The sequence below is a fragment of the Hibiscus syriacus genome, unplaced genomic scaffold (genome assembly GCF_006381635.1).
Source record: "Hibiscus syriacus cultivar Baekdansim isolate YM2019G1 unplaced genomic scaffold, ASM638163v2 tig00000764_pilon, whole genome shotgun sequence".
Taxonomy (NCBI): Eukaryota; Viridiplantae; Streptophyta; class Magnoliopsida; order Malvales; family Malvaceae; genus Hibiscus; species Hibiscus syriacus.
This window is the reverse complement of record NW_024061820.1, coordinates 1,924,882-1,943,854: the sequence shown is the minus strand read 5'-3', so window position 1 is coordinate 1,943,854 and position 18,973 is coordinate 1,924,882. Positions and strand designations below refer to the sequence as shown.

At 36.9% G+C, this 18,973-nt stretch overlaps 2 protein-coding genes across 2 annotated transcripts; both read right to left on the bottom strand.

The window, feature by feature from the left end:
• Window positions 1–769: 769 nt before the first annotated feature.
• LOC120216407 (far upstream element-binding protein 2-like) lies at window positions 770–6,831 on the bottom strand. Its single transcript, XM_039213841.1, has 7 exons — window positions 6,541–6,831; window positions 5,711–6,018; window positions 4,998–5,183; window positions 4,758–4,859; window positions 4,557–4,628; window positions 4,356–4,472; window positions 770–2,109 (listed from the first exon to the last, which is right to left on the bottom strand). The coding sequence occupies exons 1-7, from the start codon at window positions 6,749–6,751 to the stop codon at window positions 883–885; spliced, it is 2,223 nt and encodes a 740-aa protein (XP_039069772.1). The 5' UTR covers window positions 6,752–6,831; the 3' UTR covers window positions 770–882.
• Window positions 5,284–18,773, bottom strand: LOC120216416 (succinate dehydrogenase assembly factor 1, mitochondrial-like). Its single transcript, XM_039213851.1, has 5 exons — window positions 18,680–18,773; window positions 17,138–17,548; window positions 10,734–10,745; window positions 9,986–9,990; window positions 5,284–5,295 (listed from the first exon to the last, which is right to left on the bottom strand). The coding sequence occupies exons 2-3, from the start codon at window positions 17,438–17,440 to the stop codon at window positions 10,734–10,736; spliced, it is 315 nt and encodes a 104-aa protein (XP_039069782.1). The 5' UTR covers window positions 17,441–17,548; window positions 18,680–18,773; the 3' UTR covers window positions 5,284–5,295; window positions 9,986–9,990.
• Between the last annotated feature and the right edge of the window lie 200 nt (window positions 18,774–18,973).

Genomic DNA, 18,973 nt, shown 5'->3' with positions numbered 1-18,973 from the left:
GTTTTGTGTTGGTTATTCTTTTTGTTTCTGATTGGTTGTGGACCTTGATTTGGGATCTAATGGGGGGGAGTGTCATTGTTAGTTGGATGGTTATCCTGTTATAGCTTTGCAGCGTTTTTTTTGGAATGTAGAATGAATATATTGCTTATCCAAAAAAAAGGAATTTTCCACTATATTGCGGACGAAGAAAGTTGGCAAACAATTTGATATAGCTGATTGAGTTAATTTGTTTCATGCTTCAGAATATACAGAAATAGAGGTTTATCTCCTTTCCTGATTTGGTTTATGTATAGCATCTTGTCTGGGCTATTGTTTTAACAGCAAAGTTTCTTGATACACGCTAAGATGAGGGGGCGTTTTAACATCAAAATTAAATGCATCAATAGTTCAAATATATAAATTAATTATTTATCAAACTGACCTTTTTTTTTGTTACAAAAAAAGGGAAAAGTAAATATTAGTGTAGGGAGAAGCCTCTTGGAAAGGTGATTCCTCTGCTATCCACTTTCAACATAGACAGGATTTCGGCCGGTGGTGAGCTAAAAACCTACGAGGTCCTAGTCCAGCGAACACCCCATCTTGTAGAGGCCGTCTGCGCAGAAATTATTTATCAAACTCACTTTGACACAAGTAGATGAATAACCCTGATATCAAAAATAAAGGAACAATATCATTAATAACAAAGTTAGCTAGTATTTCGTTGGTAATATTATCCCAAGAACATGAAAACAAAACTAAAGAACAATAACTAACCTGGCACCACTAACAGTAAGAAATAAACATCTAGACTAGAAAGCTTAAAAAAATAAAATTCATTATCTAGAAAATGACAGGTACACGACTACATTAACCAACACAAACAAATACAGGAAGACTGCCACATCAACGCGGTGCAGCATACATCTGGGTTGAATCATACTGCAGATATCCAGGCTGGGGTGATACTGTTTTTCCATACCCGGCAGGTGCACTACCTGGTGCTGCAGCTGGTGCAGCATAACCCCCAGACTGGGGAACAGACTGATCATAGGTAGGTTGAGCTGCTGTTGTTTGAGCGTAAGTGGCTTGGCCACTGGTTGGCTGTGCACCATATGTTGCAGCAGGGGCACCACCATAACCAGAATCTTGGGCCCCTTGGTAACCATAACCTGCATTGTTTGGAGCTTGTTGCTGTTCAGAGTAACCTTGTTGTGATGGTGGGTATTGACCATACCCAGCAGTACTTGGTTGAGCATAAGCGGTTGGCTGACTGTACCCAGCAACAGGCTGGCTACCTTGCTGCGGATAAGCCTGGCCAGTCACAGATGGAGGCTGACTGTATCCATCACTAGGTGGTGCAGAGCCATAAGGAGGATAGCTTTGCTGTGTGGGCCCGCTTGATGTACATGGGTATTGCTGCTGTGGAGGCACATTCAAACCATATGACTGCACAGTTGGACCTTGATATGGTACTTCTCCAGGTTGATTGGTTGGAGGACCATATGTTTGAGGTCCTTGTGATTGCATGGCATATAATGGTGGCTTACCATATTGCTGCTGAGGGGCATACCCAGGTTGAGGACCTGGCTGTGCATATCCTGGCTGAGTAGACCCATATCCTCCATAAGGATGCTGGACTGGGGTATGATTTTCATTCTTTTCTTCATATCCATGTCCATAGCCATGCTGGGGAGCGGCTTGAGAATAGGGTGGTGGATGTGCATAATCTCCTGGACCACGAGGCTGTCCATAATTATAATTTGACTGAGATGGTGCAGGAGCAGGCCCAGATCCATGCCCAGGGATTGAAGTCAAATGTGGATTAGACACCCCTCCTTGCCTACCGTAGTAATCATAACCTCCACTCTGTGGAGGTCCCTGCATGTTATGAGGCCCCTGCTCCCAACTAGGACCAAAGTTGCTCCTTGGGGCCATTTGGTGAGAAGGGTAGCCAACATAAGGAGGTTGATAATGAGAGTTTTGAGATGGATATGGTCCCTGTTGCTGATAATCATATGACCCTATCTGAGATGGGTTGCCACGGGGACCCCACTGAGGTGGACCACCGGTTCCCCGAGGTCTATAGCCCTGCTGATTGAAACTACCAGAATGAGGTGATGGCCTGACATTCTATACATTAAACAAAATAGTAAGTTAGAAAATAAGGAATTTCATTCACCAATTTTGGGGAAAAATTAAAAAATAAAAAAGGTAGAAAGCAAGTCCCTATATCATGTTTAACCATGTTAAACAAACCAAACAGGTCACAAGGCACCTCTTGGTTAAAACAGGAAGCATGTACCAAACAGAAACAATGATGAGAACAATACTATGTCAACAAAAATGAGAAATAAGCAAAAGCTGAGAGGTGTCTGCCAATCCACATCTTGAATCAAACTTTTTTGGAAGCAAGGCAACAAATATGATCACCTATTTGACATAATCTCTAAACAGACAAATCTCACCAACCTGTAATGCACTCCATAACAAAGGGCCAAAAGAACATCAGAGCTAACCAATAATCAAAGACTACAGAGAAATGTTAATTAATAATTAAGGGAAAGGATGAGGTTTCATGAGTTGGACAAGATTAATTTGAATTCCATATCTTTCAGGCATCTTACTTGAACTACAACAACGATATGTTATGACTTAACATAAAGATCATGTCATCCAATTGATGTAGCATGATGACATAAATGTAACACAACGTCAATCCTTTTTCTGATCTTATAGCAATAAACTTTAGTACATCTCTATACACATTAGAGGACAAAGTATCATATTTTCAGCTGGTATCAAACAACATTCAAGATGGTACTGATCCAACATACATTTCAGACATGATGACTTCACCAGGGGTACTTCTTCCAACACATCTCAAGCATAGAACATGGAGGCCTCTCATGCAGTCTCACTACATATTACTTTTAATTTTCAAGTCTCAAAGCAATCTTACCAACTATTAACATCTTGCAATGTGAGTTTAATGCCAGATACCTCTCTTCACTGGATGAAAGGGAACAGTGGTTGTCTATTGCTACACCAAGAAAGCAATGCTCACCCCATGGAAAAGGTACCCAAAATCTGCAGATTTTAAAGCCAACGAGTTCGAAATTGGCACCTTCAACATAAATAAAGCATGGCAACTGACATCTTGGATTGAATATATTATGATCCTAATAGCATTCAAGTGATGTTGGCAATGGATAGTTCATTCTCTTTGATCAGGAAAAAAAACACTCATTCCCAGTAAGTAAGTCCTCATTAAGTCGGATGACAATGTCTCATAGAAGAAAATGCAGTTCACTATAACTGATTGGTTGCTTTGGCAAATCCATTGAAGGAATAGACTTACCCACTCAATACAATATGAGACTTGTTTTGAAATTTGCTAAAAGGAAAATCATCCACACACCAATGGTGAAGATAATAAATTCAACAAACAAGGTTAGAGGGTTTCCAAATGTCCTATTCAGATAATAGCCAAATAGATACATGAAAACATTCTAACCCTGCTTCAGGGTTTAAAGCTTCAGTACCAATTTATGTAATCCTCCGCTAAATCCTATATCATAAAGGGCATATTTTATTTGTGAAGAGAAGGGAAAAAACCCACACATCCAATTCCACAAGCATATGTTCTTGAAACAATGTCATTTACATGGAATACATGTGATCCTATCAAATGTTTCTGGCACATGCTGAGAATGACAGATTAAGTTACAACCACAACAACCAAACCTCCAGATAACCACCTTTGCAACTCCAGTAATTCCCATCCATGAAATCTACAAGGAAAGCATGCAAGATATATCCAACCTACTCAAACAATAATATCTTGATCGTGACAAACTGACATGTAATAACCAGCCTCAGTCATACCTTAGATATTTAGATGTTTTTAAGACATCAGCACAAAATATAATTAACATTGGATGCACCAAAGCAAAACTAAACAAATGATTGGATTGAGAGATCAAAAGTAACAAATATTTATGGTAATTCCCACCTCCCTAATTCATGCCTGTCAAATCTACCAGGAAGTATACAAGAGAAATCCAGAACTACACAAACAATAATATATTACTCATGAAATGTTTTGACTAGCCTCAGACATATCTTAAATGTTTTCATGCCATCTGAACAAAGATATAGTTAAAATTGAAACAGAACACGGCAAATGAATGGATTGGGAGAACAAATATCACACATATTCAATGCAGGTAATTCAACAACCAAGCCACTTTTTCGAAGTAGATACTTCAGCTCCAGCGACAAAATATTTGAAGAAAAAAAAAGAACACAGGGTGCAGTTAAAATACTACTAGAAAATAAATTATAAAGAAAAAGATGCAAGGGAAAAAAAAGCAAACCTGGTTCAGAACATCTTTTATCATTTCTCTGGCAATCTCAATTTGCTTCTTATCCCCAGTTACCCTCACCGTTCTTTCTTTTGATCCATCCCCTTCTGGGAGATGTTGTGGTATTAACTAAAAGACATCAAATTGTCAGCTTTGGCAGGACCAGTTTTGCAATAGCTTCAACACTTACTGTGACATATAAATATCAACAACCTGAATTCGAGCCCCTGACCTTGTCTGCAGTCCTTTTATGGTTTCCCCACCTCTACCAATGATTAAACCAACCTGAAACAGGTCAGGTAGCATACACCACCGTAAAGACTAAGGCATCTTTTAACAGGTGTGATAATGTGAGAGCACCTATATGCCAGTGCTTCCAGGTAAACATACAGTAAAACAAAGAAAAATGAAAACCTTCTCATTTGGAACTTGTATCTCAATTTGATCAGCAGCACCAGTAGCCTGTGTGGTAGCAAGGCCCCTGACTACTAGGGAAGGAGAACCCCCAGCTTCAGCCTGAAACAAATAAAAACATCAAATTAATACAAGAAACAAAGGGTATAAATTTGGGCAGTAGAAAGGGGGGAGGACAGTGTAAATGATGAACGCATGGAGCTAGATATGAATAAACAAACTTCATAAACAGTGTACAACCTCTGCTATGACAGCACTTATAAGCTTCTCAGCTTTGTTTATGCTACTTAAAGTTCCAATTATTTCCAAAGGTCTTGTAGGTGCATCCCGATCAGTATCTGCATCCCTCATAATTTGAATTTTTGCACCCGAGTTGTATTGCAAGTACCTTATAGTATCCCCTGCCTTACCAATGAGAACACCAACCTGCATGAGCATATAAGAAATAAAATCACAACACATACTTCCCAAAAAAAATCAAGTTGAGCTTTTCTATTAAATCATGAGCCCTGAAGTAATGATCATTAGTGTGGTGGCAGTGTAATAAACAGGAAGTAACATTGTCTGGATAACAAAAAGTTTTGCAATAATGAAGAGGTGGTAAGGCATTGTTTGGATAACAAAGAAAAAGGTAGAGGTCACCAAACATTGAACAAAAAATGCAGAATACACATTTAATGAAGTTTAGAGTTTAGACACATAATGATTCCTTTCAAAAGATGAGATTTAAAAGATGAACATTGAGCTTCAGAGAGCAAGGGAACAAAGAGAGATCCTAGCATGGATGGAAAAGTTGACATTGGATCAGTTCTCTTTATATGACATGATAAATGGATTATAGTACAAAAGGATTTCTTAATGTTTGTTTAAAGAGACTACAACCAAATCAACTTAGTTTACACCCAGTAAAACAATTCACAATGAGACAGCTTAAAAAAATTTAGCCAGCATACCTTAGCATTAGGAACCTCCATTTTGCGACTAATAGTTGAACCATCATCAACCTCCTGCTGGGGCAAATCATCAGGTTGCTCATTATCCTCTTTAGTGGGTTCTTGACCATTATCCGTAGTTCCTTCAACTTGCAGACCTGTTTCCTCCGTAGTTCCTTCAACTTGCTCGGGTTGTACAGTATCATGAGCCTCCTTTGGGGAAGAGTCATCATCCTCTGCTTTCTTGTTAACCTCATTTTGCTGAGGAGCCTCTTCTTCCTCCTTTGCAGGCTCATTCGATTCTTCAGCCTGGAACTCATTCTCACTGGCTGTTATGTTAAGCATAAGAATCATAGAATCAGAACAGTTAGAAATGTAAAGCAGCAATGAGATAATCTAGTTCTGAACCATGTTATGTTTTTGTGATTGCTTTAGCTATTTCTTTTTGCTTTCTGCACAAAGTTGAAAAAAATAGAGGTTATTAAAACCACATTTTCAATTGTTAAAAACTAACTTCATACTTTCCTAAATTCACATAATGCATTTTTACATTTCAATCATAGGCTCCAAACATTGGCTCTTACTCTTAGCAATTTTCAAACAAGCAAATGCAAATAACAGAAAAAAATAAGTAACAAAATAAATAACAACTAAATGCAGCCTTAATTTTCTCACTTCATGTTCACCTGTCACATAAAATCTCACAATCTTAAACATCTTTAATTTTCCAAAACAACAATCGTAGAAAACAGCAAGGAAACTCTAGAGCTGTCGTTTTAATCCCATAAATACATTCCTAAATTTGAATATAAATCAAAAGAGAATCAAAGAACGAAGAACATTTTCATTACCCAAGGCGTCGGTATTATCCTCGTATAACCTAGGGCGTTTGGCGTCGTACGAATCAGATGGCGTCACATCGTTATCTTCCGCATCAGGGTCTACAGGAGAGCCAGGAGGCATGTCGACAGGGGGATCTAGAGGTTCGAGATCCTCAAGTGTCCGTTTATGATCGGAAGGGGCGGGGCTGGGTGCAGCTGCTATGGCCTCTTCCTCCGCCATCAAAATGTACGAAAAAGGATAACTAAGGGTTTTTGAGAAGAAAGGAAAAATTGCAAAGCAACGGGAGCAAGAAAGTGCTGGATGAGGATGGAAGAAGTGATGAAAAGATCGAGCTCGTTTGGTGTAAATATTAGGGTTTAAGGCCGATTTATTTTATCGGCGATTTTTTCGAAAAATCAACGATAATCGGTATATTTATCGATTTAACACCGGTCAGATTATATTTTTTGATCTAACACTTGTAGTAGTAAAGCGTGTCCCTTGAACTGTGCTATACGCTGATTTGGCGCCACGTGGGTATAGCACGCCCCCTGCCTCGCGAAATACGGTGATCTGGCGTCACATGGGTATAGCGCGCCCCTGATCCGCGCTATACATGGGTATCTGACACGTGGGGTATAGTGCGGTGAAGGACAAGCTATACCCCTATATACCCACCCTCCACATTCCAATCCTCCTATAAATATCCTCATCCTCAATCACTTTTATCACACCAAATTCTCTCAAATTCTCTAAATTTCTCTCAAATACTTTCTTTTTAAGATATATTTTATAATATTTTTATTATTATGTATTTAATTTATTTAAGTGTTTTACTTTATTTAATATTTTACTAATATAATTCTTTTACAGATATATAATGGAATGTAGTCTATTTCGCTCGGATGGAAATCATATATTTCTACACTTTGCTTATACGGTAACATTTTAACGTTTTAATTTAATTTAAATTATTAGTAATATTTAGTTGATTTATTTAATGCATGATTATTAGATTAAGAATTAAATATCTCGACACTTTGTTGATACGGTAACATTTTAACGTTTTAATTTAATTTAAATTATTAGTAATAATTAGTTGATTTATTTAATGCATGATTATTAGATTAAGAATTAATTTTTGTAATTATTTATTTTTAGAAGAAGGACCGTGTATTAGTTCCTTTTATTAGGAATCTTAAGTTAGTGATACCCAACTGTGTCTTGTCGTATTTAATAGAGGCTGGATTCGGTTACATAGGTAGATATCAGGGTCACTGTAAGATAGAGCCAAACCTGATTTCTGCCTTAGTAAAGTGGTAGAGGTAAGAGACCCACACATTCCATCTTCCGTGCGGAGAGTGCACGATCACGCTTGAGGATGTTTCTATGCACCTGGGGCTTCCGGTGGATGGAGATGTGATATCGGAGATAGCTTTCGGCTCTTGGACTACTTTGTGTCGGGATAGTCTATGACGTGTCCCGGAAAATTTTATCGAATGTAGGATACCGTTAAATTGGTTAGATGCCAATTTTCGGGAGTTGAGCGCATACGCCTCTGAGGATGAGGTTAAGATGTATGCATGGGCATGCATACTGCAGCTGATAGGAGGGTTGCTGATGCCGGACAAATCGCGCAACCTAGTTCACTACATGTGGTTGCAACATCTTAGCGACTTTCGTCTCGTCGGATCATTCAGTTGGGGCTCGGCAGTTTTGGCTTTACTGTACAGGGAAATGTGTGAAGCCACTGACTACAGGCGTAATGCTATCGGCGGATGTCTCATGCTGCTGCAGTCTTTGGCATGGTATCGATTGCCCTTTTTATGTCCCGTGTGAAGAACTCATTCGTATTTCCACTACTTCTGAGGTAATTATAAAACTGATTTTGTATATTAATAATTTTATACATCGTATAACAAATTTTTTTCCTTGAATAGGTGGTCTATTTATAGGAAAAATCATCAGGAGCTACCTGATGATTTAGAAAAAATTAGGGTGCTAATCAATCAGAAGGTTGGCACACAGGTATGAATTTTAATGTTTAAAAATCGATTTTAGATTATAGTTATATAATTAGATTATTATTTTGATAAAAATTATATATTATTTGTTTTAGTTTGAATGGGTGTCATATTCTACTGATGATGTGAGGGCGGTGATCCCACCTGAGTTGAGGGGTCCATCAGATGTTTGGATGGAGATGGTCCCTCTGATCTGTTATGCGACCGTCGAGTGGCACTCCACTGATCGCGTGCTCCGGCAGTTTGGTTGTTTTCAACCAATTCCGGAAGCATCTCGCAATATGGACGAGTTGCATAGCTTAGATAGACGCGGCAAGACAGATACAGATTGGCTGGTGAGGCATCATGAGTGGGTCGTGTTGTGGGAGGATCGACATCGGCGTCTTCCACGTAGAGAGCCCATTTTTACTGACTTCTTGATGTATGCTGAGGATTATTATGAGTGGTTCAACAGTAACGGGAAACCATTTCTTCTTCCCGAGGATGCACGAGGGCAGACCTTTCCACGACGTCGACAGAGATGTTCACCGACACAGCACCATCGTCCCCCGACTCGTGGATGGAGAGCAGGTGCTTCTGGTTCATCCTCAGCTGCACCAGCATGACCTTCCCAGTAGCCACCACAGCCATATATGATGTCGCAACCATATATGATGCCGCATCTATATATGATGCCGTCATCGCCTTTCCATTACAAGATGTCGTCGCTGCCGCCTTCACTTGATTTTATGACCCCGCCACTGTCACAGATGATCCCTCATGGAGGCTATTATGGGTCTATGTTTGTAGATCCGACTTGGGGTTCATATGCTGGATATTTGGCGGGTTCATCCTCATCACCCATGGTCGCAGCACAGACACCTCCTGTACAGTTTTCACACTCAGCGATGTATGGGTTTTCCCAGTTTTCGCAGGCCGGTGGGATAGTCAGTCATACAACTCCAGGGTCTTTATTCTATGGAGGTGCTTCATCATCATCAGCTCCTCATCAACCTAATGTACCTGCTCAGGACGATTACGATGACGATGGTAACGACAACGACGACGACGATGATGACAGCGAGGAGTCAGAACCAGTGATACGAAGAAATCCTCCTCGAGACCGACAGCCACTGCCATGCGAAACACATTCGCGACGCAGGCATCGATAGATTTTTTTTATTATATTTGTATTTACTTTATTTTGTTTAATTGTAATTTTTTTATTATTTCTCATTTAATACTTACTTTATTTTGTTAAATTTGTTGGACTTTTTTTAATATATTTTAGTTAATTTTGTTTATTACCATTTAATATCAGTTATTGTAATTTGGTTATCATTTACTATTTAATTCTTATTGTAAGTTTGTTGTATTTAAATATCAAATTGTTATTAGTTTGATAAAATTTAATAATTGTGTTCGTTTTTTTAATATTCATCAGCGATTATCGAATGACATTAACTTGAAGTAAATGCAAATTAAAATACAAGAATTATTATTTGATAAACAAATACATCATTTCGTCATCAATTGTTACTTGATGACAACAGAAGTGAACATGTTTTTCTAGTGTGTCCTGAGTTTCTATAATGGCCACATCTTCTATCTTGTCTAGATCTTTCTCGAATATCCATATTGCAATGAATTCGATTGGATTTTGGACGACCACGCTCCCTCAATAAACTCAGATTTGGTATAATTGGAAGCCAATCTTGAACCTCATCAGGGTCTTTGTCATTACCTATTGGGGGAAACTCAAATTCGTATACCTTAAAAACTTCATATAGTAGGTATACGAGATCCACAAAATGGTTATAGTCTTGACGTGTATGCGAGCAAGCTGCTATCACATGAGAGCATGGATACTTCAGAGCTTGAAAAAACCCGCAGTCGCACGCTCTGTCCCTTAGATTTACTCTTAACGACACAACTTCAATCCCTTGAAGAGGTCAGGGCAACTCTGTGACACGAAACATTTCATGCCTTCTAGAGAAGCTTGTTACAGACATTCCATTTGATGCAGCAATTTTTTTTCTGTAGATCTGCAACTAATCTAGGGTGATAGACATGACCGCCTTGCATCCAGGTTTGAGCTTGTCCCCCGAGCTTCGCAAAAAGCGCCCCCAAACGAAAATATATAGTTTTAACCAAAGCTGCTACAGGTAAGTGACGTGCACCCTTTAAGGTTGAATTGATTGCCTCAGCCAAGTTGGTCGTCATGTGTCTATATCAATATCCACCATCATATGCGTTCGCCCACATTTCTTTATCGATGAGGCTAATGTAATTGTATCCTTCCTCGTTCTTCGCCCTCAAATCTTGAAGCATTGATTCAAACGTTCGAGGAAGTAGTTCGTAACCTGATAAAAAAATGTATAACTTACTAACTTGCTTTCTTTGCAAAATTAAAATGATCAAAAAATGTATAACTTACTAACTTGATTTCTTTGAAAAATTAAAATGATAAAAAAATGTATAACTTACTAACTTGCTTTCACTTACCCATGCGCACAATTAATTGACGCTCATCATTATTCTTGTACCTTCCATGATAGTTCGCAGCAATGTGTCGGAGACAATACCTATGTTGGACAAAGGGTGGTTGCCACATTGGACCCAAAGACTCCATTGCTGCTTTGATCCCAGCTCTGCGATCTGAAATGACACAAATTTTTTCCCTCGTGATAACATGTGCACGTAAATTTCGGAGAAAAAAGCCCAAGAATATGTATCTTCTCCTTCGACAAGAGTAAAAGAAACTGGAAGAATGTTGCGATTGCCATCTTGGACAACTGCCAATAATAAAACTTGCTTGTATTTTCCATACAAGAAAGTCCCGTCGATCTGGACCACGGGCTTGCAGTATTTGGCAGCATTAACGCACTGTGGGTAACTCGAAAACACCCTGTAGAATTGGCATCGATCGCGAAGAACTCGATCATTATGGTATGCATAGGAGGTTTTGAAGTCCACAATTATCCCAGGATTCAACGTCTGCACCAGCCTAAACCAACCTGGAAGTTCGTTGTAAGATGCATCCCATTCGCCATGAAGTTTGACAATGGTATTTTGTTTTGCCAACCAAGCTTTTTTATAGGAGACGGGTACCCATACTGCGATTGTATAGCTGAAATCAACACTGTAACAGCTATATGAGAGCTTGCTTTTACCATGGGCATGATGGCTTGGCATATCACTTCAGAGTCCAAGTTCGGATGATCTTGGTAGACCCCTCCAGCACAATATGTGTGAGGACCGTTGTATACTGTTAGTTCCCATATGTTGTTTTTCCTCTTCAATTTCGATATGCGAACCATCCAATTGCATCCATTTTTGCGTCGGGTAAAGTAGCATACATATTTTTCGGTTTTCGATCGGTTAACTCTGGACTGAACAGAATTACGGATATTGTAATTTTTGATATCCATCATCGCTTCTTCTTTGCTTGAAAACTCCATGCCTAAAGATAACTCACCGTTATTTATTGATGAGTAATATCCATAGTCACCGAGATGAGGCATATCCGCAAATTCTGGCCCGTACATTGCACCATAATCAGCTTCATACATGTGTGCAGGAGCGTTAGTTTGTACCACATTTCCTGAAACTTTATCATCATCGGAGTTGAATTGCGGTGATTCTGGGTGAATGAATAGTCTAGTCTCAGCACCATCTGCACCAGGCTCACGAAGCGGTTTTTCTGGCGGAGATGATGGTTCCTCCATGCTCTCCACATTTAGGTCGAAGAATGTACTACTTGCACGCCTTCCCCTTGAACTGGAAGACATATCGACATTGAGATCAAAAAAGCTCGCAGTCGAATGCCTCCCCCTGGAGCTTGAAGCCATCGTGTCAAATGGAAACTGCACAGATGGTTGCGTCGATGGCATCTCCATATGGTCAAAGAAATTAGCAGATGAATGCATTCCCCTTGAAATGGACGCGGTGGTTCCATACGAATTATTCGTGGACCCACCTCGGTACATATCATAAGGAGTTGCGGATGAATGTCTCCCCATTATGACATTAAAATCATTACACATTACTGTAGTCGGGCTGTCAACTTGATTAACTTGTTCAGCCAGCCCATAGTGGAAGCTTAATGATTGACCCCAAACAACACGCACTTGAACAAAATATGCATACATCTCAATAGCGGCGTCTGAATAATTACTTTGAGCTTCAACCATCATTTGAACATCAGCATTGTTCGAAAGTTCGAACGCTGTATAAGTTAATGGCAACAATGATGTTGGAAATCTGTACTGCAACGACGACATTCTTCTGTTACTTCCAACATGAATCTTCCTCGAAATCTTCGTTATTAGCTCCTCAAAAGTTATTTTTCTCTTGAATGATATTTTAACAAGCTCATTTGATACGAAAACAACGTCGGTTTCATCTTCTCGAATTTTACCATCATAATAAACAATAACTGAAAATCGCGTCATTCTTTGAGTTTAAAAGTGCGACAATATTATATCTGCAAAAAAAATAACTTAAACAAACCTATTTAAATAAATTATATATGAACGAAAATATAACACAATAAATTTTTTACACATCAACGTAAATAATTTAAATAATATAATTTTATATTATTACCTGCACCGCAAAACTATTTCGACGTATGCTCCCGCTTTTCAATTTTACAAACATAAAAATTAATTAAAAATAATTAATATAATATTTTTCAAATAATGATAATAAACAATAAGTATAATTAAAAAATTATAACAAAATTACCTTATAACGAAAAATCGCACGAACTTCTAAATCAAATTTGAGAAGATTGCCAAAATTATTATTCGTTGACGGAATTGTTGTATTAATTTATAAGAGAGGAGAGATGCGAGGAGATGTGAGCCGGATGAGTGTATTTATAAGCATATAAGGCGCGGTACCTGCACCGCGTTATATGTAATTATATAGCGTGGATCAGGGACAACGTTAAATATAATTTTGGTATGGCGTATAGCGCGGCCCCTGATCCGCGCTATACCCTTACGTGGCGTATAGCGCGGATCAAGGGGAGCGCTATACCCCACGTGTAACCCAGTCAGCGTATAGTGCGGTTCAGGAGGGGCGCTATACTCCATGTGGCGCCAAATCAACATATAGCGCGGTTCAGGGGGCGCGCTTTACTGCGACGGATGTTAGATCGGGAAATATAATCTGACCGGTGTTAGATCGGTAAATATACCGATCACCGGTGATTTTTCGGGAAAATCGCCTATTTTGTCCGGCCCGCTTTTTAATTTTTCCGGTCATAACATCAATATTTAATTTAATATTCACATGAATTATTGTATTTTATAAATTATTTGAATATTTAAGCAGGAATCAAACGATCTTAATAGTGAAAGAATTATTGTTATTTCTTGAGGTCTCAAATTTGAGTATCAAGAATGTCAGGGGGTGAGCGTTTAATATTAAATGATTGAGAGTTATCTTTGAACATATATTGCATTGTATTTATTCATATTAATAAAAAAATTAATTTAAATTAATTTTATAAAATAAATAATTAATTATCAATATATTTATTGATTAAGCGTTCATTATTAAATGATTGAGAATATTTAAAATATATTATTTTGTAATCAACTTAACTTAATAAAAAAGTTAAAAAGATAACATGAAATTATCATATGTATTTATCTTATTTTATTTTTTATCTCCTTTCAATTTTAGGGTTTTATCCTAACTAATTTAGATCGATTCGCGTCGTAACCTGATTTTAATGGGTGAGTCTACCAATGGGGATTTTTGCATACACAATGACTTAAACTTGAGACATATTTAAGCGATATCAATTTGCTTACCACTTGAACCAAACTTGTTGATTTAATTATATGTATTTATGATACAATAACAAAAAAGTTTGTTAACTTTATCAATCAATCGAAATACGCCAAAGGGAGATGAATTGACCTTTAAAAATTTTGTGGTGGAAGTAACCAAAAATAAAACTTTTGTTCAACGATTTTAGAGTGTTTTGACTTCTAAACTATTTCTACATCCACTACCTTAGCATCCACACTAAGGATTTCTCAAATTTATTAGATTTGCTAACTTTTAAGGACAACATGTAATCTTACAGCAACACGGAAGGTTTATATCTCAAAACATCGCTTACACTCTCTCCACAAGAAGAATTACAAATAAATTTCAAAAAAAAAAATCTCACAATGTAAATATGTTTGTACAATTTAAGCATTCTCCCAAATAACACTTAAGAAAAATAAACAAATTAGCCCACAAGGTATTACAAAGAATATGACAATTTTGGCTCAAAAAATCTTTTAATGTTGGTTTGTCTTCCTATTTTCTTTCTTGTTGTTCACAATCTGAATATGAATTTGAATCCTTTTCATGTCTGCTAACACCCTTCAGACCGTCTGGAGCCGTTGGTGGTTGATTAGAGTCATTGAATTAATTAATTTTGAGTATTTAATACTCACCTACAATATTAGTATCGATATCGGTAGTAAGTATCGAAATCGAACATCCAAACGTTCAAAATTATAGCCGTTGCAACCCTCGGTGTCGATATTGTTTATGTGAGTATCGATACTCACCTATCAGTATCAATACCAACACCATGATATCGATAACTTAAAAGCACAATGGAAAATTGATATTGATTTAAACATATTTTTGAGGAAGGTTTTCAGACAAAATTAAATATTTTTGAGCTTTAAACAATGTCTATAAGTATAATATGATTTAAAAACACTTAATGTTATTTTTCACAATTAAAAATCACTTAATAGATTTTATGACAAATTTTATTAGAATTACAAATTACAAATTTTAACAAATTAAAATATTTAAAAAATCGTGTTATATCAAAATCAAATTGGTTCAACAAAGTTATTAAATTAATCACTTAATGAATAGATCATTTTTAAGAATTTTAATTGATGAGAGATGATCGATATTGGTGGTCTGATGACGGGTGAATTTCGACAACAATATGGTGACCGACGGTGATAATAAGCATTGATAAAGGATCTTTTAGATTTTTCAAGACTTTAAAAAAAATTTAGTTTTTTAAAAATATTTTTAAAAAAAAATACAACCATAACACATATTACGTTTTGAGTATAGATAAAAAAAATTAATGATCGCTATAGAATTGACCTTGAAATGGTAATTTTAAAAATATTAATATCTACTTGGACAAAAAACTTTAGAGACCTAAAGTTAATTAGGTGTATAGCTTGAGTATTTTTTTAATTAAACCATTTGAGAATTTGATTATTTTTTGGTAAAATATAATTTATAATAAAATTAAGGTTGTCAATAATTAAAAGAAAATTTTAACATAATAAATACTTAAATGATTTTAAGGTGATAGATTTGCTGTAAAAAAAATGTTAGTTCTTGATGGTGGACCAGGATGCAGCTGTTGATGTTGTTTAGAACTGTAGTTCCCCCATTCTTTTGGCATGAGAAAATGTTGCGTTTTGATTCATAGTTGTGTTTTGGTTTTGAATATTGGTTTGCTAGTATCATGTGCTTTTGCAGATACTAAGGTTAAAGTGGCATGCCACCAAAGGAAGATCGATAAGCTAGTAGTGGATCCATAATGGATCTATGTGGTGGATCAAGTGAGTTAAAATATATCTCATTTTTTTCTCTCCTAAACTTTGCTACTTTTTACAAGGGTTTTTTTAGACCCAAATAGGGTCAATTTACCCTACTAATCAAAACATCAATCCGCCCCTGGATCGAGTTGTCAACGAGAGGGAGGGATACACCGATGATGCCGAAAAATACCAGTTCCCTGAGGATCACTGGGATCATGAACGTGCCTGCGTGACGACGTGATCTCGACCGAACTACAACGGTATTGCATCCACCACCCGCTATGCCTATGCCATGGGCTTCATAGCTGATGAGCCTGAAGCTAGCTGTGCTGAGATCATGAAGATGTACCGAGAAGATGATCTTTTAAATCGTTGTTAGTTTGAAGTCGATGCAATTAGGTCCTAACTCAACTTTTTCCTAATTAATGACTTTTTAGATCTTTATTAATTTTTAAATTAGACAACCTAAATCTTTATAAGTCATGCCAATTTCGAAGTGAAGCAACATAACACCTATAATTTCATCCTTGATTACTTTACACGTGATTCAATCAACTACATGATTTACATCTATTTCACTATTACAGCTAACGATGCATATAATATCACCGGTTAAAAGTTCAATGATTTTTATTTATATTAAAGGTTTTTATAAGGTTATGATTAAATGTAGGTATATATAGATTTATTCACTAATAATTAATTAAATACAAACCCATCCAAGTCTAAACCCTAATATATAAAATTTTGCATATAATTATATATTCACGTGACACTAAAAAATGAAACTTCATAATCATTTATCAAAATATGCTGACGTTAATTCAAATGCATGCTTAAGAAAAGAAAAACACATGAAACGCTTCCCTTAATGTCAAATTACAGACTCTTCTCAGCCGGTATTAAGTACAATAAAGTAGTAAAGAGATTCAATACGATGAAAACGTCAGAATGGAGTTTCTTTTCCTCCTATAATCAATTAAAAATGATAATCTTTTTTCAAGAAAATAATGATAACACATACATATTGTGTTCAAGTATCGGCATTTGGTCTTAGATGAACCGACATCGACGGATGACAACCCTACTGTATCAGGACTCTTTAGCTGATCAAGTTGCTTCTTACCACGTCGAAGCAAATACTCAATATAGAGGAATTTTTTTAGATCTACTTGATTGGAATTCCGACGGAAGTCAGCCAAGACAATCGATTCAATCTGTCGTCGATCTTCAGCAGGCTTCGAACGAACTGCTCGTAAAAATCCTCTGTATAGACTAAGTACTTGCCTTTGCATCCCAGAGAGCTTTTGCCCTTTGGATGCACCCATTGCAGCTGATCAATTATTTTAGGCACCGGATGTCTCTAAAAGCAGCTTCCAACGTATTTTAAACGGTACTCAAAACCAACTGGAATTGTTCTACTAAAATCAGCAGGACTAGGCAAGCATACCTATAGAAAGAATTAACACCAATCCCTATTCATAAATGAACTGATTCACTGAACATATAAAACAATAGACAGAGAGGCTGAACAAAAAACTTTCACATTCAATAACACGGCAATGAAACAAACAAATGGACACATAAACAAGCTAGAGCATCAGATCACAGCAGAGAATATCAATCAGAAAAGAAAACATCCCCAGCAGTCACAAATCACATTATTGATGAACCACCAGCATCAGTAATGATGGTTTTATGTTACTCAGATTTGGGTATAAATAGATAAATTTTTGGAGAACCAATGGAAATCATATCTCTGTACCCATGTGTTGGACATGAACTTTGGACATGGGTACTTTGTGAAATGAAGACTCGGACGAACGTAGTGATGGTTGTTGTTTCAAGTCAACAGGCTTGAGTACCTTGAATACTTGAGGTAAAAAAAATACTATCACTTCTTTATCTTAACAAGAACGCAGCACCAATACATTATCTTATCAAGTTATAGAAATCCAATAGGCTTGGATTACGCATACATTCTAAAGCAATCGGTTGCTACAGATGACAAGAAGGGGAAGAATAAGCAAAGCAACCAAGTTGTCAAAGCAAACAGTGTCCAACTACAACTCTACAAAGATTAAACGAGCTGATTGGCAAATTCACGTGACAATTGTTAAGGTTCATTGCATGAGTAGCTCGTTTTATAAATAAAGAAAACAAAATGCGTATAAAAAGAACCTCAATAAGGGATGTAATAAGTTGTGAGCATCCACTTGAAAATCTAGGTTCTAAGATGGAAGCCAATTCCATTTTTTCATGAATAACATATTCATAGTACTTAGTTGTATTATTGTACTCACTGTTTCATTTCATCCTGGGAACATTTGTTATGAAATTCGTGCATGAATCTTTAAAAAAAACTAAAGGAAAAACAATAACCCAAACAACACTTTTATCGAACATCTTGTGTGTGCTTTTGAAATGGCCCAAAATAACACCCAGCCCCAAACATGATCGGCCAGATAATCAGATTAACGGAGTATATAGTAGATTATTTTAAGTTTTTATTTAAAAACAAGAAGTTGGTTTTGCTTATTAATTGGTGGAGATTCTAAAAGATTCACAGATCAAGAATGGAACTAACGTTGTTGTTTTCATGATGACAGTGATTGATTTTGTTTGCAGATGGAATTCAGAAAATTGCATTGAAATTGAATTCCTGGATTCGAAGATAGCTGATAAACAAGTCTTGATAATTATCAATTGCGGCAATGGGAAAGTATATGCTCCCATCCCTCACTTTCCTGCCCTTTCAATTAATACAAATGATTTTCAAAAGACAAATGAATTTCACTTCTTCTGTTTCCATTTGAACTCCGCGTGCGCATTAAAAACGTTCTTACCTGATGAGGCTGGCC

What these genes read in the sequence shown, in the direction of transcription:
- LOC120216416 (XM_039213851.1), bottom strand. Translation starts at nt 17,440, where the DNA reads ATGGGTGCATCCAAAGGGCAAAAGCTCTCTGGGATGCAAAGGCAAGTA.
- LOC120216407 (XM_039213841.1), bottom strand. Translation starts at nt 6,751, where the DNA reads ATGGCGGAGGAAGAGGCCATAGCAGCTGCACCCAGCCCCGCCCCTTCC. An exon ending in GGATAATACCGACGCCTTGG is followed by an intron (nt 6,019 to 6,540) that starts GTAATGAAAATG and finishes TTAACATAACAG; the next exon opens with CCAGTGAGAATGAGTTCCAG. An exon ending in TAAGTGCTGTCATAGCAGAG is followed by an intron (nt 4,860 to 4,997) that starts GTTGTACACTGT and finishes TATTTGTTTCAG; the next exon opens with GCTGAAGCTGGGGGTTCTCC.